Source organism: Galeopterus variegatus, unplaced genomic scaffold (genome assembly GCF_000696425.1).
Source record: "Galeopterus variegatus unplaced genomic scaffold, G_variegatus-3.0.2 Scaffold4985, whole genome shotgun sequence".
NCBI lineage: Eukaryota > Metazoa > Chordata > Mammalia > Dermoptera > Cynocephalidae > Galeopterus > Galeopterus variegatus.
Window position 1 is genome coordinate 93781 of NW_007731096.1, and position 25455 is coordinate 119235.

The 25455-nt window shown below is 38.4% G+C and overlaps 1 protein-coding gene across 1 annotated transcript in view; it reads right to left on the bottom strand.

The window, feature by feature from the left end:
- Positions 1-25455, bottom strand: part of LOC103604126 (ribosomal protein S6 kinase delta-1-like) — a 124945-nt gene that overhangs the window by 54207 nt on the left and 45283 nt on the right. The window contains exon 4 of the mRNA XM_008588714.1: positions 11037-11152. Coding sequence (XP_008586936.1) covers positions 11037-11152 — 116 coding nt within the window. The remainder of the gene's footprint in view (positions 1-11036; positions 11153-25455) is intronic.

A 25455-nucleotide genomic window follows, 5' to 3' on the forward strand; every position in this document is an offset into this window, starting at 1 on the left:
CTGAAGCAATGGGGAAGGAGAAGTGCTAATGAGTGTGGGATCTCTTTATGGAGTGATAAAAATGTTCTGGGATCAGACAGCGGTGATGGTTGTATTACTTTGTGAATACAAAAGAGACAGAATTGTATACTTAAAAAAGTCAAATTTTATGTCATGTGAATTATATCTCAATTTTAAGAAAGGATGGAAATTCTGGAGTTGAAAAGTGCAGGAACGAAATTAAACATTCATAAGAGAAGTTCAAAATCAGGTTTAAGAAGGAAGAATGGAATTTCCAGGAAGATGATGGAATAGAGGTGCCCAGAGTACGTTCCACCCACAGAAGAAGATCGAAATGGGCCCACTGCTAGCACCACTGCAATCACCAGAGCCATTTTACAGTCCCAAAAAGTCATCCACTGCAGAGCAGCTCCCTACAGATGGCCCATCACTGCAGCTGCACACACCACAGACCCATGGGAGGCTGCTGCAGCCATTGGTGCCATGCAGGAACCCCACTGCTAACACAGACGTGAAGGAGGCTAGTGCAACTGCCATCACCATTGCTGCCACCATGCAGGAACCCCACTGATGCTGTGGACACTGCAGACATGAAAGCGGTTACTACCATCACCACTGTGCAGGAACCCTGTTACCACCATAGACATCACTGTTGCCACCAGCACTATGCAGGAAACCCACTGCCACTGCCACCATACAGAAACCCCACTGCTGCTGCAGACACCACAGACGTGTTAGAGGCCACTGCAGCTGCCATTGCTGCTGGGCAGGAGCCCTGCTGCTGCCACAGACACTACAAACAAGCAGGAGGCCACTGCAGCCGCTGTTGCCACCATGCAGGAACTCCACTGCTGCTGCAGACACCACAGCTGGGCAGGTGGCTACTGCAGAAACTGCAGCTGAGAAGACAGTCATTGTGTCAGCAACTGCCTCAGTCACCCCCACCACCAGGGCCCCTGGACAGCAACCATTAGCTTGTGAGCAGCCAGCTGCTGCTGAAGCCACCGCTACCATGAGGGCAGCCTGCCACAGCCACTGCTACCGAAAAAGTCAACCTGCACCGCAGCAGCAGCCACTACCATAACAGCAACCACTGACCACTCAACTGCATCAACACCAGGAGGGTTACCAGCAGATTCCACGAAAGGAGGTGAGCTAGCACAGAACTGTGCCCCAGTGACCCAACCCACAGAGGAAGTTTTATGTTGCCCCCTGCGATAGTGTACCTGGAGGTGGGAGCTCCATGAGAAGCCCACACAACAGCCTTGATCTGGGAAGAGACACATGGAACACCCAGAGAGTGCAGAGACCCATCATAGCCAAAAAGAGTAAGGAAGAAAATTGCCAGTGCACATATCAGGGTCACAGGATGCAAGCAGGGGTGACAACAGGCCTACCCAGGGTCACCCACCCCAACCAAAGAATGACAGTGCACCCAGGCACCTCTCACAAGAACTCAAAATCTCACCCATATCCTCAACAAACCACTAGTGTCACTAACCTCAGCAAGGAATCAATAAATGCCCCAGTGTCTAGGCCACAGAAGCAATCACACAGAACTCCAACAATGAATATGGACAAAGTACCCACACAGAGACAACACCACTGCATCTACCAGGAACTAGTACTAAAACATCATACTCTACAGTCAGTATAAAACACATCTACAGGAGGAAGTTGCTCTTCTCAAAGCCCACTCCAGAGTAACAGAAGATGCAACTACTCTACCAGAAGACCAACATCAACACAGACATAATAGAAACATAAAGAAACAACAAACAAACAACAACAACAAAAATGAGCCCACCAAAGTAATACAATAACTCTCAAGTACCAGATGCCATAGGGCAAGAAACCCTTGAAATGAACTCCAAGTAACAATCTTAAGGAAATTCAAAGAGGTACAAGAAGACTCACATGACACATGAAAAGTATAAAACTATCCAGGATATAAAGGAGGAAATTAACAAAGAGATGAATACTTTAAAACAGAATGTAGCAGAACTCCTGGAACTGAAGGAGTCATTCAACAAGATAAAAAACACAACAGAGAGGTTAAGCAACAGGATAGAGCAAGCAGAGAATTTATGATCTGGAAGACAGTCTTTTCAAAACAACTCAGGCAGACAAAAAAAAAGAAAAAAGAATTTAAAAATGAAGAAAACCAAAGAGAGCTAGCAGACAACCTTAAGTGTACAAACATCTGAATCACAGGTGTTAATGAAGTGGAACAGAATGGAATAGGAATTGAAAACATATTCAATAAAATAATAGCACAGAACTTCCAAGGTATGGGAAGAGACACGGACCTTCAGATTCAGGAAGCTCAAAGATCCCCAAACAGATTCAATCCAAAAAGGTCCTCTCCAAGACACATTATAGTCAAACCGGCAAAACTCAAAAACAGAGAATCCTAAAAACAGCAAAGAAAAGTGTCAAGTCACCAACAAGGGAATCCCCATCAGACTAACAGCAGACTTCTACACACCAGAAGACAATGGGATGATATTTTCAAAATACTAAAAGAAAAACTGCCAGCCAAGAATATTATACACAGCAAGGCTATGCTTCAGAAATAAAGGGGAAATAGTATATTTCCAGACAAACAAAAACTATGGGAATTCACCACCACACAACCAGCCCTACAAGAAATCTTCAAGGGACTCCTGCACCTGGAATCCAAAAACAATAATCACTATCATGAATAAACAAGAAAGCACAAACCCCACTGGAAAAACAAAAAACACAAATGTGAAAGAGAAAGAAACTACATCTTAACACCTCAAAAAACCAACGAACACTGAAGACAAATAAAAGGGGAAGAAGGGAACAAATGATATTTAAAACATCCAAACAGAAATCAATAAAATGCCAGGAGTAAGACAACACCTTTCAATAACAACCCTAAATGTAAATGCATTAAATTCCTCACTCGAAAGACAGACTGACCGACTGCATTAATAAGCTAGACCCAACTATATGCTGCCTACAAGAGACTGACCTCACCTGTAAAGACACAAACAGACTCACAGTGAAGAGATGGAAAAAGATATACCACTTAAGTGGAAATCAAAAATGAACAGGAATAGCTATTCTTGTATTGGATAAAATAGACTTTGAACCAAAAACCATAAAGAGAGACAAGGAAGGCCATTATATAATGATAAATGGATCTCTATCCAGCAAGAAGACATAACAATCATAAATATATATACACCCAACACCAGAGCAACCCAGATATATAAAGCACACACTATTAGACCTAAAGAAAGAGACAGGCCCAAATACAATAATAGTCGTGGATCTGAACATTCTTCTTTCAACATTGGAGAGATCATCTAGGCAACAAATTGATAAAGAAACATAGGATTTCAACCACACTTAAGACCAATTGCACTTGGCAGATATCTACAGAACATTTCACCCAAAAACCACAGAATGTACATTCTTCTCATCAGCACATAGAACATTTTCCAGGACAGACCACATATTAGGTCACAAATCAAGTCTCAATGAATTTTAAAAAGTTGAAATCATTTCAAGTATCTTTTCAGACCACAAGAGATTAAAACTAGAAATCAATAACAAATGAAACTGGATACTGTAAAACACATGGAAATTGAACAACATGCTCCTAAACAAGCTATGTGCCCAAGAAGAAATTAAATAGGAAATCAACAAATTTCTGAAAACTATTGAAAATAAAGACACATCATACCAAAACCTGTAGGATGCTGCAACAGCAGTACTAAGAGGGAGGTATAGTGCAATAAACAATTATATCAAAAGAATAGAAAAATTTCAAATAAACAACCTAACACTATACCTCAAAGAACTAGAAAAACAAGAACAATCCAATCCCAAAACTAGTAGATTGAAAAATTATTGAAAATAAAGACACATCATACCAAAACCTGTAGGATACTGCAACAGCAGTACTAAGAGGGAGGTATAGTGCAATAAACAATTATATCAAAAGAATAGAAAAATTTCAAATAAACAACCTAACACTATACCTCAAAGAACTAGAAAAACAAGAACAATCCAATCCCAAAACTAGTAGATTGAAAAATATAATTAAGAACAGAGCAGAACTAAATCAAATAGAGACCCGAAAATGATTCAAAAGATCAATGAAACAGAGTTTGTTTTTTGAGAAGATAAACAAAATAGAAAACCATTACCTAGGCTAACTATAAAAAGAAGAGAGACCCAAATAACAAAAATCAGAAGTGAAAAAGGAGACATTACAACTAAGACCACAGAAATACAAAGGATCATTAGAGACTATGATAAAAAACTACATGACAACAAATTTGAAAACCTGGAAGAAATAGATAAATTTCTGGATACATACAGACTACCAAGACTGAACAAAAAGGAAATAGGAACCTGAACAGACCAATAACAAGCAATGACACTGAAAAAAGAAAAGCATAGGACTGGATGGCTTTACTGCTGAATTCTACCAAACCTTTAAAAAGGAATTCATACCAGTCCTTTTCAAACTATTCCAAAAAACTGAAACAGAGTCCTTCTCCCAAACTTATTCTACAAGGCCAGCATCACCCTGATACCAAAACCAGACAAAGATACAACAGAAAAAGAAAACTACAGGCCGATATCTTTGATGAAGGTAGACACAAAGATCTCCAATAAATTATTGGCGACAGAATACAGAAACACATCCAAAAATTACACACCATAATCAAGTGAGGTTAATGCCAGGGAGGCAAGGATGGTTCAACAAACATAAGTCAATAAATGTAATACACCACATCGTCAAAATCAAGAACAAAAAACCATATGATTATCTCAATATATGCAGAAAAAGCACTCAACAAAATTCAACATCCCTTCATGAAACAGACTCAGCAAATTAGGTATAGAAGGAAAGTATCTCAACACAATAAAAGCCATATACAATAAAACCAACACCAATATCATCCTTAAGAAAGGGAACAGGACAATGATGCCCACTCTCATCATTTCTATTTAACACAGCATTGGAAATACTAGCCACAGCAAACAGGCAAGAGAAAGAAATAAATGGCATCCAGATTGGAAAAGACAAAGTCAAATTTTCCCTGTTTGCAGATGACATGATCCTATATAGAGAGAAACCTAAAGACTCTACAAAAAAACTCTTAGAGTTGATAAATGATATCAGTAAAATTGCAGGATATAAAATCATCACACAAAAATCAGTAGCATTTTTATACTCCAACAATAAACTGGCAGAAAAAGAAATCAAGAAAGCTTGCCCAAAATAAATACACAAGTCACCAAAAAAGTAGAATATCTAGGAATAAACTTACCCAAGAAGGCAAAAGATCTCTACAACAAGAACTACAAATCATGTTGAAAGAAATTAAAGAGGACACAAAAAGATGGAAAGACATTCAATGCTCTTAGATTAGAAGAATTAACATTGTGAAAATGTCCATACTACCCAAGTGATCTAAAGATTCAACATAATCCCCATCAAAATACCAATGACATTCTTCACAGAAATAGAAAAAAAAACAATCCTAACATTCATAGGGAATAATGAAAGACCCCAAATAACCAAAGCAATCCTGAGCAAAAAATAATATAAATAAAGCCAGAGTAAAAACCCTACCAAATTATACTACAAACCTATAGTAACCAAAACAGCATGGTGCTGGCATAAAAACAGACACTCAGACCAATGGAACAGAATACAGAACCCAGAGGTCAACCCATATATTTACAGCCAACTGATCTTTGACAAAGGTACCAAGAACATACATTGGTGAAAAGACTGCCTCTTCAATAAACGGTGCTGGGAAAACAACATCCTTATATAGAAGAATGAAACTAGACCTGTACCTGTCGTCATATACCAAAATCAACACAAAATAGGTTAAAGATTTAAAAATAAGACTTGAAACTATAAAACTCCTAAAAGAAAACATAGGAGAAACACTTCAGGACTAGGACTGGGCAAAGAGTTTATGAATATGATCCCAAAAGCACAGACAACCAAAGGAAAAATAAACAAATGGGATTATATAAAACTAAAAAGCTTCTGTGCATCAAAAGAAAACAATTAACAGAGCAAAAAGACAGCCTACAGAGAAGGAGAAAATATTTGCAAACTGTGCCTGTGACAAAAGATTAATAACCAGAATATACAAAGAACTCAAACAACCTAACAGTAAAAAAAACAAATAACCCATTAAAGAAATGGGCAAAGGAGCTGAATAGGCATTTCTCAAAGGAAGATATACAAATGGCCAGCAGACGGATGACAAAGTGCTGAACATGTCAGCATCAGAGAAATGTATATCAAAACCACACTGAGAGATCATCTCACATCAGTTAGACTGGCTATTATATTAAAGACAGAGAATAACGGGCCAGCCCAGTGGTGCACTCGGTAGAGTGCAGCGCTTGGGAGTGCGGCGGCGCTCCCGCCGAGGGTTCGGATCCCATATAGAGACCGGTCCGCTCACTGGTTGAGCGCGGTGCGGGCACGACACCGAGGGTTGCGATCCCGTTGCCGGTCGCGGTACGGGCGCAATACCGAGGGTTGCAATCCCGTTACCGGACACGAAAAAAGACAAAAAGGAAAAAAAAAAAAAAAGACAGAGAATAACAAATGCTGGTGAGGATGCAGAGAAAGGGGAACCTTCCTACACTGTTTTTGGGACTCTGAATTGGTGCAGTCATTATGGAAAATGCCACAGAGGTTCCTCAAACAACTACAGATAGAACTGCCATACAATCCAGCAATTGTACTGCTGTTGTATACTCAAAGTAGTGGAAAACATTATGTCAAAGGGATATCTGCACTCGCATGTTTATTGCAGCTCTATTTACATAGTCAATAGTTAGAACAAATCTAAATCTCCATCAATGGATGACTAGATAAGAAAAATGTGGTATATTTATACAATTGAATACTACTCTGCTATAAAAAAAAAGAATAAAATTCTGCCATTCTAAGATGTACTTAGAGAAAACCATGTTAAGTGAGATAAGCCAGGCACAGAAAGAGAAATAACACATGTCCGCACTCATAAGTGGGAGCTAAAATATAAAGAAATTTAAAAAAAGAAAGAAAGATACAATAATCACAATAATATGTTGAACTTTCAAAAGTAGAGAGCTAAACTGAAGTTAACAAGGGTGGGATGGGGGAGAAAGGGCAAAAGGGAGGAATTGGTAAAGGGCCATGAAAAACAATTACATTGTATAATGTTGAATATACTAATTATCCTGATTTGAGCATCATATATTGCACACAGGTATTGATATTCAACTCTATACGCCATAGACATGTACAATCTTGTTTCAATAAAATAAAAAAAGAGGAAGAATCAATGAACCTAAAGATCAATAGAAACTATGCAATATAAAAATCACAGAAAAAAAGATCGAATAAAAATAAACAGAACCAGAGAGACCTGTGGGACAACAGCAGTATATCAATCTGTGTGTTATGGAAATAGCAGGGAAAGGGTGGGGAGGCAGAAAAAAAATTTGAAAAAACAAGGGCAGGAAACTTTCAAAATTTGACCAAAAACATTAGTCTAAATATACAAAGAGATAAAGAAACCCCAAATAGGATAAACACAAAGGAAACAACACCTAGACACAAGAGTTCACATTGCTGAAAGACAAAGGCAAAATTTTTAAAGGAACAATAGGAAAAGATTTATACAGTGGAACTAAAGTACAATTAACAGCAGACTTCTTATCAAAAACAATCCAGGACAGAAGGCAGTAGAACAATATATTCAAATGGCTAAAAGAAAAACTGTCAATCAATTATTCTAATCTGAAAAGATCGAAGGAAAAATTAAAACATTTCCAGACAAAAGAGAAAATTTGTTGCTAGCAAATGTAACTTACCAAAAAGAGAAAGAAGAAAAAGAAATATATATTTACATATACATATACTGCAATGGTTTGAGTGTTTGTCCCCTCTGAAACTCATGTTGAAATTTAATCCTCAATATAACAGTATTAAGAAGTGAGGCCTTTAAGAGTTGACTGAATTATGAGGGCTGTGCCCTCATTAATGAATTAATCCACTTAGGATCAATGGTTTAATAGATTACTGAGTTATCATGGGACTGAGTTAGTTATCACAAGAGTGGGTCTGTTATAAAAGCCAATTTTGTGCTCTCTTGTGCAACCTTATGCCATGTGATGCCCTATACCACCTCAGAACTCTAAATAGAGTTCTCACCAATAAGAAGGCGATCACAAGAAGCAACCAGATGTGGTTGCCCAATCTTGAACTTCCCAGCCTCCAGAACCATGAGCCCAAATAAACCTCTTTTCTTTATAAATTACCACATCTCACATATTCTATTATAGTAACAGAAAATGGACTAAGACATACATATACAGGAAAATTCTTCAAGCTGAAAGAAATGATAACAGGATAATTCAAATCAACCTGAACAGAGAACACCAAAACAGGTAAAAATGAAGATAAATGTAAAAAACTATAAAAATACATTTTTTTCTCTTTCCCCTCCAAACTTCTTTAAAAGACATCAGATTGAATAACAATGACCATTACACTGTACTGCGGGGTTTATAAAATATTTAAGTTAAATTATACGAGGGTACTTCAAAAAGTTCATGGAAAGATTCATATTATCTTTCAATTCTATTTTTTCATGAAATTTTTGTATATTTTACTAAAATTAAGTTAGTACTAATCTCAAGTAAACTCATAAATTAAGATTTGTATCTTAATCCCTAGAGCAACCACTAAGAATACATCTCAAAAAAATACATAGGGGGCCGGCCCGGTGGCGCACTGGATAAGTGCGCCACTTGGGAAGCGCAGCGGCGCTCCCGCCCGAGGGTTCGGATCCCACATACAGACCGGTTCCCGCTCACTGGCTGAGCGAGAGAATGAAAAAAAGGATACCAAAATAGACTTTCACACAGGAAATATTACTAGAGACAAATGAAAATTTTATAAGGCTAGGGCTAAGAAAAGCAATTCACCAGAAAGATATAAATAACCATTATAAATTTATATGCACATGACAACAGAGCCCTAAAATATATAAAGTAAAAATTAACTGAACTGCAATGCAAAATAGCTGAGGATGCCAGTACCTCAGTCTCAATAACTGAAAAAAGAAGTAAACAGAAACTCAGCACTGAACAATACTATCAACCAACTTGAGTTAATTGACATTTATATAAAACTCTAGCTGAGAAAAGAATAGATATTCCTTTCAAGTACACATTGCACATTCTCCAGGAAATATCATATGCTAGGGAATAAATTAAGTCTCAATAAACTTAAAAGGATTGAAATCATACAAAATTTGTTCTCTAACCATAAGAAAACAAAATTAAAAATCAACAACATATGAAAGTTTAGAAAATCCACAAATATTTGGAAAATAAAGACACATTTCTAAATAACCAGTGGGTCAACAGAGAATTCACAAAACAAATCAGAAAATACAATGAACTCAATAAAAATAAAAAAACATAAAAATTTATAGGATGAGGCTAAGGTAGTGCAGAGAGGGAAATTTATAGCTGTAAAAGTCTATATATTAAAAAGAATGGTCTCAAATTAAAAACTTAAACTTCTACTTTAAGAAATTAAATAAAGACGTAGATAAAGAGGAAAGTAAATCCAAAGCTATCAAAAGGAAGGAAATAACAAAGTTTAGAGCAGAAATTAATGAAATGAAATAGAATAGAAAAATAGAGAAAAATCAATGAAACCAAAAGTTGGTCCTTTGAAAAGATCAACAAAAGTATTGGATTTTTAGCTAGACTGACCAAGAAAAAAATAAACAAGACATGAATTACCAAAATCACGAGTGAAAGAGGAGAAATCACTAACATCCCTATGAAAATTAAAAACATTATAAAGGAATACTTTGAACAACTTTAGGCCAACAAATTATACAATTTAGATGAAAATTCCTAGGAAGACACAAGTTACAGAAGCCTACTCAAGAAAGAAAATCAGACCTGATCTATAACAAGTAAATTAACTGAATTAGAATTAAAAATCTTTCTACATCAATTCCACTCCTAATATATAAATTCTTTTCTTGTTTAAGCTAATGATGAGTTTTTTGTTTTTGTTTTTGTTTTTTACTTGCAGTTAAAAAACCCTCAAAGACCACATTTTCTTATCTCTACTTAAAAAGACTGAATACCACTATTGTGATATTTCTAAATCAGTATCCCACTCCTGCCTAACACACTGCTTAAGATAGTTCCGAGATATTTTCCAACATTAGCCTGACCTCTCTCAAACTGTCCAATCTTTCACAAACTAAAATCGAGTGTCTCATTTCGCAAAGTCTAAAAACAAGTGTCTTCCAGCAGCAATTACAATCAGGAATTCCCAGATCCAAAAAAAAATAGAAAAAGCAGGTAACTTTTATTTAAATTATTGAAAGTTCACAAACTGACTTCCATAATCCTGAGACTAATTTTTTTAGCCCTGTGGCATGTGTTAATTTGCATGACTGTCTTCCACAATTTCTATAGAGCAATATTCTTGCTTAATAACACGAAAGTTCACAAACTGACTTCCATAATCCTGAGACTAATTTTTTTAGCCCTGTGGCACGTGTTAATTTGCATGACTGTCTTCCACAATTTCTATAGAGCAATATTCTTGCTTAATAACACAGATGCTTCTATATGGACCTGTTGTGATTTATATCCCTAAGAAAAGTCTGCCACTGAAAGACACCTCAGAAAGTAAATAACTAATGGAGTTTCATGATATCTAATTTTTTAAATGTATTTCAATTACAACAAAGTGAATCAGATCTCTAAGCCCTTAGCATCAATTTCTAAACATCTATAAACCAAAAATAGTAAACATTTCTACACTAAAAATAAAAGATATGCTATAGACATTGTTACTTAGCTATTAACTCCTACTTTTATGGTGAATGATAAAATTCAAAAATTAATGACATTTTATATTTCACTTTACTACAAATTAGAAAACAAAAGTATTTAATAAGATATAAAATATTCCAGAAAGACTACCAAACCTTGAAAAAATCTTCAAGCTGTTTACTGTTGTAAAGAGCAGGAATATTGGCAGAGAATTGTAGCAGGTCTTCAGCACACTGTCTTCTCTCTTCAATAACAGTTTCATCAAATCGCCCTAGAATTAAATAAGAATCAACATTTAAGAAAAGAATGCTCAAACAATGGTTTACGATAGTTTCTGTCCAGAAACTAGAAAGCAGCAGTGGGCCTACCACTGCCTATCTGCTGTGCTTATTACGTGAACCTCTGAAGTCAAATCTGATCTCTACAATTAGAATCAGCAGCACTCTCACTGGAAAAGAAAATAATGTTCCTGATAAAACAAGAAACAGAGGCATCAACTCATAAATAAATGGTGCATTCATAATCTAGGACCTGTCAATGTAAGAAACTTACCATTTAAGAAGCTGGTGATTTGAAACTAAATTTGAAAAGATAATTTTAATGAACTCAAATGGTTTTTTATACTAATTTAATACTGTAACTACTCATATAATTTTCACTTTTCTACTCTTTTTGATTTATAAAGGGGTTGACGAGAGGAAATTATGAGAACATCTGTATTATCAGTAGGGTCAAAAACCTCAGCTTGAAGCAAAGAGCTTTTATGCTAAATTCCATGTATGATGCTATCAGCCTACATGACAGCATGCTTGTTGTGAGAAAAAAAGAGAACACACGTAGCACCAGTGAGTTCTGCATTACGAGGTGACCGAAAGGTGGTTTTCATAGAATTTTTTCAATGATACATACAATTTGAATGCTGATAAGACATTTTCAAATATGATCATTTTGTACTAAGATTAGATTACTAGTTGACATTTGTCACATGCCATGTATCATACTGATTGCAACAGAGGTTTAAAAAATACGAAATCAGAAGAATAGTATCATCACATACTTAAAAGATTTTAAGTGGCTTTACAAAGTGTTAACAGAAAACTGAGGCACAAAGAGATTCCGAGTTAAGTAACCCAAGGCAAGAATTGGAAACTGAACCACTAAAATACCCTCCACTCAATGTGTCTCATGCTTATGGTGAAGTGTCTATTTTGTGATAACTAAAAGAAGGTTTTGGTGTTAGGCCTGGGTTCAATCATAGATTATCACAGGGTTTTTGAATCTTTAAGTGCTGTCATAGTGACTAGCATACAGAACACACTAGCAAACTTTTATTGACTGTGTGAGTGAAAAATGATAAACTTTCTAAAAAAAGAACTCTCAACACTGGAACATTCTAACAGGAAATCTTAACACTGGGTCCATAAACAACCCCCTAAGCCATGGTACATCGATGGGTTTCAGAGACAATAATCCTACAGAGTTCCATGGATATACACAGAGTTATGTATTTCTAGTGAAAGGGCCTATAACTTTTATCAGCATCCTCAAAGAGCAATGGCCTAGTAAAGGTTATCAGGCAAGTAGCAATCAATTAGAGAATTCCTAACACATCCAGTATACTGCTTTTTATATTCTATGGAATAGGCTACCCGTAGCTATCCAAGTATCTGTTCTCGCTTTCTTCCTTAGTAAGGCAATCCCCAATTTTTAACTGGGTACATGGTAGCCCAGAAAAAAGGCTATAATTGCCACCTTGCCTTACAGTTAAGTGTGGACATGGACTAAGTTTTGGCCAATAAGACATAAACAAAAGATAAAATGTGGCTTTCCAGAAATCTCTGGAAAACACAGCTGATAGATACCCTCTCCCCACTTTTCTTATTTGTCACTTCTCCCTTCTAGGAAGGACCATGAAGTGGAAAGGTTAAAAATGACACAGCAACAAGTGAGAAGCTTGGATTCCTGATCACTGCGGAGTTGCCATGCCCAAGGCTACCTCCAGATCACTTGCCATGAGAAAAAAATTGACTTCTATCCTGCTTTAAGTTTGTCACAAACCTAATATAATTCATTATGCTACATCTATTTTCTATGAGTTCTCAGTCATATACAACAATTAAACTAAATTCTCTCAATGACAATAGCACATCTAAAATGACATTGTTATGGGCCGACCCCGTGGCGCACTCGGGAGAGTGCAGTGCTGGGAGCGCGGTGACGCTCCCGCCGTGGGTTCAGATCCTATATAGGACTGGCCGGTGCGCTCACTGGCTGAGCGCAGTGTGGGCGACACCACACCAAGGGTTGCGATCCCCTTACCGGTCACGAAAAAGACAAAAATAAAATAAAATAAAATGACACTGTTAGAGTACCTATCAATAATATTATCTGGAAAAAAACTTCCAAGAGCTCCAACAGGTAGAGCAAATTCTCTGGATGAAAACAATCTAAATTATTCAATCTAGGGAAAAATCAACTGGCCAAACAAGTTCAATGCTCATTATTCCTTCTTTTGGCTAAATAAAGTATGAACCTGTGCTTATGACTACAGTCCAACATAATTCTTTCAAACAGAAATTATGTTCCAGTGCCTGTGAGTTAATATTAGTCATTTTGTAAATATCTATACAGTCGTCCCTCGGTATCCATGGAGGATTGGTTCCAGGGCCCCTAACAGATACCAAAATCTGTAGATGCTCAAGTCTCTGACAGTATTTGCATACAACCCACACATCTTCCCATACACTTAAAATCATCTTTGGATTATTTATAATACCTAAAACAATATAATTGTTACGTAAACTATTATACTGTATTGTTTAGGAAATAATGACAAGGAAAAAAGTTAGTATGTGTTCAGTACAGATGAAAAATTTTTTTTCCAAATATTTTAGATATATGATTGGTTGAATCTATGGACGCGGAACCCCTGGAAACAGAGGGCCAGCTATAATCTTAGAAAAGAAATCCGGAAGATGCACATGTTATATTATGCTTCGACCCACAAGACCACCTGGTATCATCTTTACATGCATTAACTACTTGTTAAGAAATTTTAGGGGCCGGCCCAGTGGCGCACTGCGCTAGTGCGCCGCTTGGGAAGCGCGGTTGCGCTCCCACTGAGGGTTCGGATCCCACATACGGACCGGTTCCCGCTCACTGGCTGAGCGAGGCGCGGGGGCAACACTGAGGGTTGCGATCCCGTTGCCGGTCCCGGTCCGGTACGGGGGCGACACTGAGGGTTGCAATCCGTTGCCGGACACAGAAAAAGACAAAAAAAAGAAATTTTAGTGGAAGACTTCCAAATATTTAATGGTACCCTAAAAAGATCTTATTTTTATCTGAAACAAAAGTGTAAAAATTGGGGGCCTTTAATCACCCCACCTCATTCCCCCATTAAGCTCAACTAAAATGCTTAAGCACTGGAATAAATATGTCAAAAGTACATCTTTGTTGTGCTTGTACTGATCTATATATTTCTATTCCACTAACTTGGACAAGCAGAGATGAATTAACACATTTTTTCAGAATGGAGCACAACCAACAATAAAGGTTTATGCATTAAAGGGTTCAGTTACACTGAATTCTATCATCAGAACAAATACAATGAAAGAGCAAGCTCACTTCTTTGTTCCTAAGATATTTAAGAAGCACAACAACAACAACAAAATAGTATTGGTAGCATAAACAAAGAGATGCAGATGAATCTTAATGCAATCACTACCAGCCTAATGCATATAACAAAGCCATCTAATTTTTTAATTTTTAAAAAAATAGCAAGATTCAATATTCATCCAAATGGCAGACAAACACCCTTGTGACTATTCTCTAGTTGTTTACCCTTTAATATAATCAAAATTCCACTTGAAAGGTAGCAACTATATGAAAAATCATAAACAGGTGCTTCTTTTAAATTGCTATTCATGGTGCCAATGTTTATTTTCCTATAAACAAAGCGCAAAAATTATAAAGGTAAAAAACGCAAAACAAATTTTTCCTAAGAAGGCTTATTGTGCAATATTATACATTACGTAAATTTTGCACGTGTGTACGTGTATAATATTAGTATACATAAGCTACTCCCCCAACCCCAATTATCCAACAATGATCTGTTTACTAAAAGCTGTGGAGAGAAAAATTAAATTCAAACATTCTAACTAAGGTGGTTAATCACTAAAAATAACCAGAAAGCCTCTCTTTGATTTATAAGCTGTCTTCAGGATTTTCTCTTATTTTTTTTTTATTATTCAGAACTCCTAGAGAGCAGAGTTTATAACTTTTTAAACATGCATATCTCAATGAACAAAAACTAGATATACAGAACTAAAACTTATCCTTGACCAGTACAAAACTAGCCAGAAGCTGATGACTCTTAACTATATCAAAAATTCATTCACCAAGTGAAAAGAGAGGGCAAGATTCTCAGGTGTGAATTCTCTCTAGCCACTCAGTTCCAGGAACAGATCACTATTTAAACAAGTTGGATTTATTCCTCCTTGCAACTAGGGAGAATACACACCATTGGGAACCCTAGGGTGTTTCACCCATAGGGTATTAGAAAGAACTTACAGGACTTGGGCTTGTGTTAGGTGCTTTGGGGAAAGGTTCAAGGAAGTGGGGCTTTACCCTGGATCAGATGCTGTCAAGACATGGGGGTAATTCTATGATTCTATGAATTCTATCTAATTCTAAGAGTCTACGACTTTTCATAAATCTTACACAACAAGGTAGGAAGAACAAAGCAAGGCTAAGGCTGTGATTTATAAAGAAGCAGTAGTCACTCATGACAGCCAGAATGAAGATACGTTTGATCATCTTTTTCACTTGAAAAATGCTTTTTTATCTGTGTTCGGACAAAATTACAGGGTGGTCTTGTTTTTGTCTTGATCCAAGAACACAGAGTGACATTGTCCAATGTTCTTGTTCTGTGAAACTTAATGTTCAATAGGAGAACAACGCAGTCTAGCCGTGAATGCCAGGCCAACTCTAAGAAATACCAAGGTCGAACTGATATACAGTGCAAACCAGTTCTTTGCTGTCAGGAGCTGCTGTCTCTTTCTCACAGGAAATCATAGTTTGATGACAGATAATAACAAAACAAACAAAAAGCAATAATCTAATCATGAGAAAGCAATCAGATCCAGATTGTGAAACCTTCTACAAAACTGTCCCACACTCTTTAAAAGTGTCATTGGCATGAAAGATCAAAAAAATACATAAGGACTATTCTAGATTAAAGAAACAACCCAAGAAAGGTTTGCTTGTGGATCCAGAAAAGAGAAAAAAAAAAAAAGCTAAAAAGGACATTTTTAGGGCAACTGGAGAAATTTGAATTATGGATTGCCTACATCATATTATTATTGTATCAGTGATAAATTTCGTGGGTGTGATGTGGTATTATAGTCCTAGGAGAAATATGGTGAAATTTTACAATATCTGCAACTTATTCCGAAATGGCTCAGGAAAAAAACAAGAGATACACACTGACAGAAATACAGAAAATGTAGCAAAATGTTAACAAACAGTGAATTTGGGGAAAAAAAGGTATATAGGTGCTCCCTACACTATTCATTTCATTTTTTTCTGTAAATTTGAAAACTCTGCAAATTAAAAACTTGGAGAAAAGTAAAGTGAGTTAAGTTGAGATACAGTTAAGATGAGATACAGAACTGAGAGGAGAAAATGACTCACTCAGCCTAATGGAAACATGGAGAAATTCCTAGAAGAGAAATCATCTAAAAGTCTGAAAGGCTAACCAGAAATTTCGCAGTGGAGCAGTGCAAACCTGAAGAAGGAGACACAAGAGTATGATGTTAGAAGAACGGTAAACTAACTGAGCAACAGATAAGAGCTAATACTAGCAGGTATTGTCAAGCACTGAGCTACAAGTAATACAGACATAATCCTCAGAAAAGTAAGGTATTATCCCTATCTTACCAATGAGAAAACTAGACTCAGATGTTAATTTGTATAAGGTCACACCACTAGTAAATAGTGTACAAAAGATTTGAGTCTAAATCTGTCTGATTGCAAAAGGCATGTACTAATAGAACAGTAACTATATCTCCAATGGTTCAGAAGATCACAATAGGACTCCTTTGCAGCTAAGCTTTACTTACTAAAAACGTGAGAGGAGCTAAAAAGATAGATGATTAACCAACAATTCCCTCCACACAACCACAGCTGTTGCCTGCAGGGTTCACTTATAGTTATCAAGTATTACAAATAGACTGTACTATTTATTGAAAGAAATAAATTGGCTACTTACTAAGATTAATAAGAAACTCTCATTCTATAATATGAAAAGATATGGAGAAAAGTTGAAGATAACCTGTTAGCAACAGACAATAACAGTTAAGAACCTAAACCAATTTAAAAGCCACTCCCTCTCCCTCAGTGACAACCTTACGGTTTAAGAAGCCAGGCTGTGTATCTTCTAGGATTAAAGTTAAAGATGTACATATATGCAGTGAAATTCCACAATATAGACAGTATAAGGCAGAAAGTAAAAATATCTCTCCTTCCCCTCACTCAGAGGTTACATACACTGTACAAATGTATACAGGTATTTTTTTCACACAAACATATATATCTATTTACACACAGATGGGATCTTACTAAACATATTGCTGTGCAACATTTGTTTTCTTTAACTTAAAAATATATCTTAGACATCTTTCCACACCAGTTGTATTAGTCAGGGTTCCCCAGAGAGACAGAATCAATAGGATATGCTATAATTATATAAGAGGGATTTATTAGGGGAATTAGCTCACGTGGCTACGAAGAAAAGTCCCACGATAGGTCTTCTATAAACTGGATGCTGGTAGCGTGGCTGAGTCCAAGTCCAAAGGCCTCAGAACCAGGGAAGCTGATGGTATCCTTGGTGTAAGTTCTGGAACCCAAAAGCTGAAGAGTCTCAAGCTCTGATGTCCACGGACAGGAGAGAAGAGTGTGTCCCAGCTCCAGCAGATCGAGAGAGAGAGAGAGCTTCACCTCTTTCCTCTGTCTTTTGTTCTCTCCGGACCCCCAGTGGATTGGATGGTTCCCACCCACACTGAGGGTCTTTCACACCCAGACCACTCAGACTCTCATACTAATCTCTGCTGGAAACACCCTCATGGACACACCTGAAACTATTCTAGATTAAAGAAACAACCGAAAAGATTGCTTTACCAGGTTTCTCAGCATTCCTTCATCTAACCAAGTTGACATCTAGAATTAACCTTCACACCAGTGTATCTCGAATTGCAGAATTCTATTAATTGGCTAAATTATGTCACATCCATATAATCATATATTGAGAAACAATTTATTTTCAGTTTCCTTCTACTGAAAATAATGCTGCAATGAAGACACATATGTATGTACATGTATGTGTATCCATATATGTGTTTGTGGGTGGTTGTGGGTGTATGGGTGCATGGGTATGTGTGTGTTCTCAAAGTGTGATCCACATATTGCTGGGAGTTCTCCAAGGGCCTTCCAGGCAATCAGCAAGGTCAAAACTATTTTCATAATCATACTAAGACAGTAGCTGCATTTTTCACTACACTGACATTTACACTGATGGTCTAAAAGCAATGGCAGTAAAACTGGTGACCTCTTCACATGAATCAAGGCAATAGCACCCAACTATACTTACTAGTAGTTATTATATTCCTTACTGTCACTCTCTCATATTTAAAAAAAAGTTTTTAATGCCAGTGTCACTCAAGAATGTCCTTGACGAAACAGTAAAAATTATTAACTTTATTGAATCTCAACCCTTGAGAACATTTTTTTTTAATTCTGTGAAACAAAACAAACTATAACTATTCAGACTTGGATATGTGGCAGATATTTTCTCAAAAATAAACAAAGTCAGGGCCGGCCCGGTGGCGCACTGCTACAGTGCGCCGCTTGGGAGGCGCGGCGGCGCTCCCGCCGAGGGTTCGGATCCCGCATGCAGACCGGCCGCTCACTGGCTGAGCGAGGTGCGGGAGCAACACCGAGGGTTGCGATCCCGTGGCCAGTCCCAGTCCGGTGCAGGCGCGACGCTGAGGGTTGCGATCTGTTGCCGGTCACGAAAAAAAATAATAATAATAATAAAATAAAATAAAATAAACAAAGTCAGCCTAACACTTCAAAGAAAACAACCAATAGTACTATTGTCAGTGGTAGAATTGAAGCTGTTAAGCAAGTCACTATGAGCTTTTCTGTGACAACGTTAACAATTTTTTGACATTGTATAACAAAATGGATCAACATTTGCAAGATTTGCATAACTCAGAGAACCAATATTTCTCAAATGATCAATGCATGATGTCACAAATTCATGTATAGGTAAAAAGATCCATTCAAATCTAATGTAGACCAATGGATTTTAAAGTAACAAAGTACAAAAATTCATTGATAGGGTTTCATATTCCACAATGCAACTAGCCTTTAAGAAATTACCACTTTGTCAAGTTTAAAAATACCTTCAATTATCTGAAAAAAGTATTAAAATACTCCTAGGCTGGCCCCGTGGCGCACTCGGGAGAGTGCGGTGCTGGGAGCGCAGCAACAGTCCCGCCACGGGTTCGGATCCTATATAGGACTGGCTGGTGCACTCGCTGCGGGCAACACCACACCAAGGGTTGTGATCCCCTTACCGGTCACGAAAAAGACAAAAAAAAAAAATACTCCTCCCTTTATCAACTACATCATCTGTATGACCCTGAATTTTCTTCATAAACTTCAACCAAAACAACATATCACAACACATGGAATACAGAAACAGATATGAGAATCCAGCTGTCTTCCTTTAAGCTAAGCATTAGAGATTGCGAAAACGTAAACTAACACTAACCTTCTATTTCTTTTTTGCTTTGGAAGAGTCATTCTTCATAAAAAATATATATATAATTTTATGTTAACATGTAGTTATTTTTTATCTTATACAGTTTTTTAAATTTCTAGTGTGGCATATATTAATAGCTATAACCCACATAAACAATAGTTCTTTGAGGTCCTCAATAATTATTAAGAATATAATGAAAGACTTCTGAGATTAAAGTGTTTAATACCCATTGATATATATCTCCTATGTACACATGAGAATAGATGTGAAGGAAAATTCATTAAAAACAGCATTGCTAAAAGAAAGGTATATTTCAAATTGTCCTCCAAAAAACTATGCAAACTTATGTTATTCATAGATATTCTTCTATGCCATGCATATATTTCCCCATAATCAAACATTTTAATTTGGGCTTTCAATGACATCATCACCTATAACAATACAACCTCTTAAATCTTAACTCATCATTCATTTTGTTCAACTTATTTTTTAAGCATTTATGTGTTCAAGATACATTTACAAGTAAGACTGAAGCACTCTCTAAATCACACAGTCTTGTCAAGGAATCAAAGAGAAAGGAGGAAGAAAAGATAAAAATACCATGAGGGAAGTTTCTTTTAGAATACAAAAAAACACTTTCTGGTGTGGTCTTAGAGGCATGAATTTTTTTTTTTTTTTTAGGCATGATTCCTGAAACTCCTCAGATTGGTGACTCCCTCTAATTATTTGCATCTTCATAATTAGAGTGCCATAAGTATTAAAATTTTGACAGTGAGGATACCACATCCTAAAGCACTTCCCTTTCTCAGCTCTGGATTGTGATGTTTACTTTTTCAACTATGAGACTCTAAGTTTCTCAGAGGATAGAGGCTGTGTGAGTCATCATATCCCCAGTGCCAGTTTTTAAATGTTTCTTGGGGCTGGCCAGTTAGCTCAGTTGGTTAGAGTGCCAGCTTGTAACACCAAGGTCAAAGGTTTGAATCCCTGTCCCGGGCAGCTGCCAAAAAAAACAAAAAAACAAAAATACTTCTTGAATTAAATGTACCCATAAAATTTCTAAATGATAAATATTTAGACTGAAATTAACCAAAGAAAACATTATTAATAACAGATTTTTAGCATATGACCATGCTGACCAGGCCCAGTAGCAGCAAAATGGTGGTCAAAAGAGGTAGTAGTTGCAATGGCAAAGAGCAACTACACCTTTAAACAGGAAAGATATCAAGAAAAAAAGTAAGGAACCAGAGATGTTGGATACTTACTGCAAAAAGAAGGCAACAGAAATGTGAAACACCACTGAGTCTGAGCTCAAAGGCCAAAAGCAAGCAGTCAAAAGGTTAATAGCCTAAGATGGTAAAAGTTCAGGAACCCCCTAATGCTTAGTAGAGGAACAGAATGAATTGAAGACCCCATCAAAACTAATGGTTCTCGGGCCGGCCCGGTGGCGCACTGGAGAGTGCACCACCTGGGAGCGCGGCAGCGCTCCGGCCGAGGGTTCGGATCCTATGTGGAGACCGGTTCCCGCTCACTGGCTGAGCGCGGTGCGAGCGCGACACCGAGGGGTGCGATCCCGTTACCAGTCAGTAAAAAAGACAAAAAAAGGAAAAAAAAAAAAAAAAAACTAATGGTTCTAACACTACTGACCTGCTGCCCACATCTCTCAATTGTTTTTCACCTAAGAAAATAAAAATGCTTTCCTTTTTGATTATGCACCCAAGATACTTCTTTTACTCGTACTTCACGATATTATTAAAATCATAAATTATTAATATTAAGTGTTCATTAAAATTAAAGAATTGGAGCAACAGCTTTTGAGGACCACTTCATTCTGGCACAAATGCCACCAATATTGTGATGCTATATGAGATGCTCTGCATCTCCAAATCTCAGAGAGTTGTGAAACATGCAGAACATCCTGAGAAAGCAAGTGTGAAATTTAAGAGCACTGCAGTCCTGCAATCAGCTTGAAGAAATCTCTATTCTGTGTAGACTGTGACTCAATGGAGATAGGTCATTCAAAATTCTTCTTAAATTGAAGAGAGTATCAGTAAGGTTCAATCAAGAAACCAAAACCAGGGCCGGCCCGGTGGCACACTGCTACAGTGCGCCGCTTGGGAGCGCGGCGGCGCTCCCGCCGAGGGTTCGGATCCCACATACAGACCGGTTCCCGCTCACTGGCTGAGGGGCAGGCACAGCACCGAGGGTTGCGATCCCGTTGCCGGTCCCGGTCCAGTACAGGCGCGACACTGAGGGTTGCGGTCCGTTGCCGGACACGGAAAAAGACAAAAAGGAAAAAAAAAAAAAAATGAAAGAAACCAAAACCACACAGTAACTTTAATGTGGAAAGTTTAATATAAAGAATTATTATCCATAACAGAGGAGTAACAAGGGTGAAAAGAGAACTCTAAAGAACACCTTAGGGTGAAGGAGGGCACCCAATAAAGGAACAACGTGGAAGGTGGAATCCCTCCCCAAGACTGGGATTCAGATCTACGTGGACAAGGTTTAGTTTCAACCACTGGATGGAGAAGAATTCTGTTGGGTTCCCCGAGACAGACTGGCCCATAGTTGCCACAAAAGCAGGAAAGACCACTCCAGAGTTGTCTAGAGTGGCAGGCAGGAACAGAGAGTCATACTTGAGGTGCCCACTCACAAACAAGGTAATACAAGGCCTGATGTATGCAGTGTCTGTACTGAGAAGGCCATCGGAAACAAGTTTCTGGGGTAAAGGCAGACCAATGCTGGCAGACACACATGCAGAAGAAGGGGCATCAGGAACCTGCTTGCCATCAGGGCAGCAAGGCCTGGGGTCCACAGTATCCATGGCAGGAGAGGCACAGGACACAATGCTGTGGGAATCTGGCAGGTGAAGTTGAGAGGCAAGGACACACAGGGAGTGAGTCAGAGAGTCAGAAGCCAGATCTCCAACAGGCCTACAGTGCGCTGGTGTCCTCTGCTAGGTGGTCACCTAACTGGCTAGGCCTGCAAGCTTGTCAAGAGACTGTGCTCTGGTGTGTGGCAGAAGACCTCTGGCAACAATACAGCAGGAGCAAGCCATGAAGATACAAAATGTGTAGCACATTGGAAGGACGAAGACAAGCCTCCTGCAATGCCCGTCCAGTGCCCTCTATTGCCAAGCTTAATGGTGTACTCACTATAAAGGAAAAAATACTGAAAGAGTCCAACCCATTAACAGAGCAGGAAATGAAAGAAGGAACTTGAAGCTAAGAAACAATAAATGAAAAACTGGCACAGTTTCTTAGAACCAAGAATTACCAATGTTAAGAGCCCAAGGAATTCGAGGCCAATCATGAAAGACAACAATTTCCCCAATGTTGATGAGAAATTTGGCTAGTACTACTTATCAGAACATACTCTAAAAAGCCATTACACAAACATCAACATGGTATGCAAATAGGTATTTATATAAGAATTGACAAATAAATGCCACGAAAGAAAAAATTCTTAATTCATGGTAACTCATATGAAAAGTTAATACATAATGAGCATGTGTTCAATTTCACTGGGAAAAAGATGGAATATGTAATAAGTGATTTTAGACCCGATATTTATCCATCTGAAAGAAAAAGTAAAATGAAGCATCTTCTGACATCCCATTCGAGTATAAATTCCTCATGCATTACTAAAAAGACTTTCCAAAGTGTAATAATCATCTTGCAAGAAAATTTAGGTATTGGAAGAGACTTCTAACCAAGACCAGAAACCCAAAATCAAAGAGGAGAGGCAGGGATTGAACAAATAATTGAGGGCCGGCCTGGTGGCACACTGGAGAGTGCGCCGCTTGGGAGCGCGGCGGTGCTCCAGCCGAGGGTTCAGATCCCATGTGGAGACCGGTTCCCGCTCACTGGCTGAGCGCGGTACAGTTGCGACACCGAGGGTTGCGATCCCATTACCGGTCAGTAAAAAAAGACAAAAAGAAAAAAAAATAATAATAATAATTGAACATATAAAAACTGAACGTATAAAAATTTATTTAGCAAAAGATATTGTACACAATTCTAAAATATGTATGAGGGTACTTCAAAAAGATCATGGGAAAATAAAATTTTAAAATAATATGAATTTTCCTATGAACATTCTGAAGACTCCTCGTACATGTGTGCATACATGCAAACATATGTGCACATATACATGTATATATGCAGATTTGCATATGAACAGAAGTACATATAAATGTGTGCGCTGTACATATGTATGTATATAAATGCATTATGTTTCCTAATTCCAGCTGCTGGAAAAAAACCTAGAAGCAAGTTGCAACAAGCATATCTACTGCCCAGACAGTGGTCACTGTAGCAGCCAAGGGACGAGTCAGAAAATGGAATCTACGCAGCAATCTGAACAGAGAAAGTCTTATAAAAAAATTATTAACTACTCTCTTGCTTCCTCTCTCCTACTTCCTATCGCCATGTGATCTGCTTGTACCTGCCAGCTGCCTGCCACTTTCCACCACGAGTAGAAGCAGCCTGAGGCCCACTCCAGATGCAGCTATCCAAGAATCTGATCTGCTTCTACCTGCCGGCTGCCTACCACTTTCTGCCATGAGTAGAAGCAGCCTGAGGCCCACACCAGATGCAGCTGTCCCAGAATCTGGCACCCTTTTACAGAATCTGGGACGCTTGACTGGCTTTGAATACCCTGTCACCCCTACACAACTCCATTAGTGTGAGATCCCTGGGTCATTGTCGCCACCATCAGATGGACTTTGGACCTCTCAGCCTCAGAAACTATTGAAAGTGAAACCGCGGGGACCACACCACCGCTGCGCGACTCAGCAGCCCGGCCCAGTGTGCGTGGAGCGGGAAGACGTCCACCGAGGGAGGCAGAAGCTCCGCAGAGACTACACTGCCACCATGTGATCCAGCAGCCTGGCCCAGTGTGTACGGAGCAGAGAGATGTCCAGCAGGGGAGGCGAAAGCTCTGTAGAGACCACACACCCTGTGGGGGGGCCGCCGCTGCACAATCCAGCAGCAGGTAGGCTTCACCGCCTCCACCTGGCTCCATCCCAAGCCCAGCCTGGCGCGCACGGAGCAAGGAGACATCCAGCAGGGGAAGGGGAAGCTCCGCAGAGACCACACGCTCTGTGGTGCCTCCATACATCCCAGCAGCCCAGCACAGTACGTGCGGAACAGGGAGACGTCCTGCAGGGGAGGTGGAAACTCGGCAGACACCACACACCCTGCGGTATCACCCCGTGACCCAGCAGCCCGGCCGAGTCCAAGCTGACCAGAGAGGTGGCTTCCCGGAGAGGCCCAAGACCCGAGGCAACCACACACGCAAGGCACTAGTGGCCAACCGAGCAGTCACTGAGGTGGCCATACCAAATTGTCAACCCCAGCAACATCCTAGTTAGACAATAGTGTCAAACCTGTGGACTGTGAAACCCCCTGCCACAATGAATAAACATCAAAATAAAGATACCAGAAATACTAAAAATCAGAAAGTACACCACCAAAGGGTAATAACTCTCAAGCTCTAGGTCCTATAGAACAAGAAGCCCTTGAAATGACTGACAAGGAATTTCGAGTGATAATTCTAAGGAAACTGAATGACATACAAGAAAACTCAGCTAGACAGCATGATGAAACGAGGAAAAGTATACAAGACCTGAAAGAGAAAATGTACAAGGAAATCAATGTCCTGGAAAAAAAAATTTAGCAGAACTTGCCAAACTGAAGAAGTAATTCAGCGAAATAAAAAACACAATGGAGAGTTTAACCAGCAGGCTT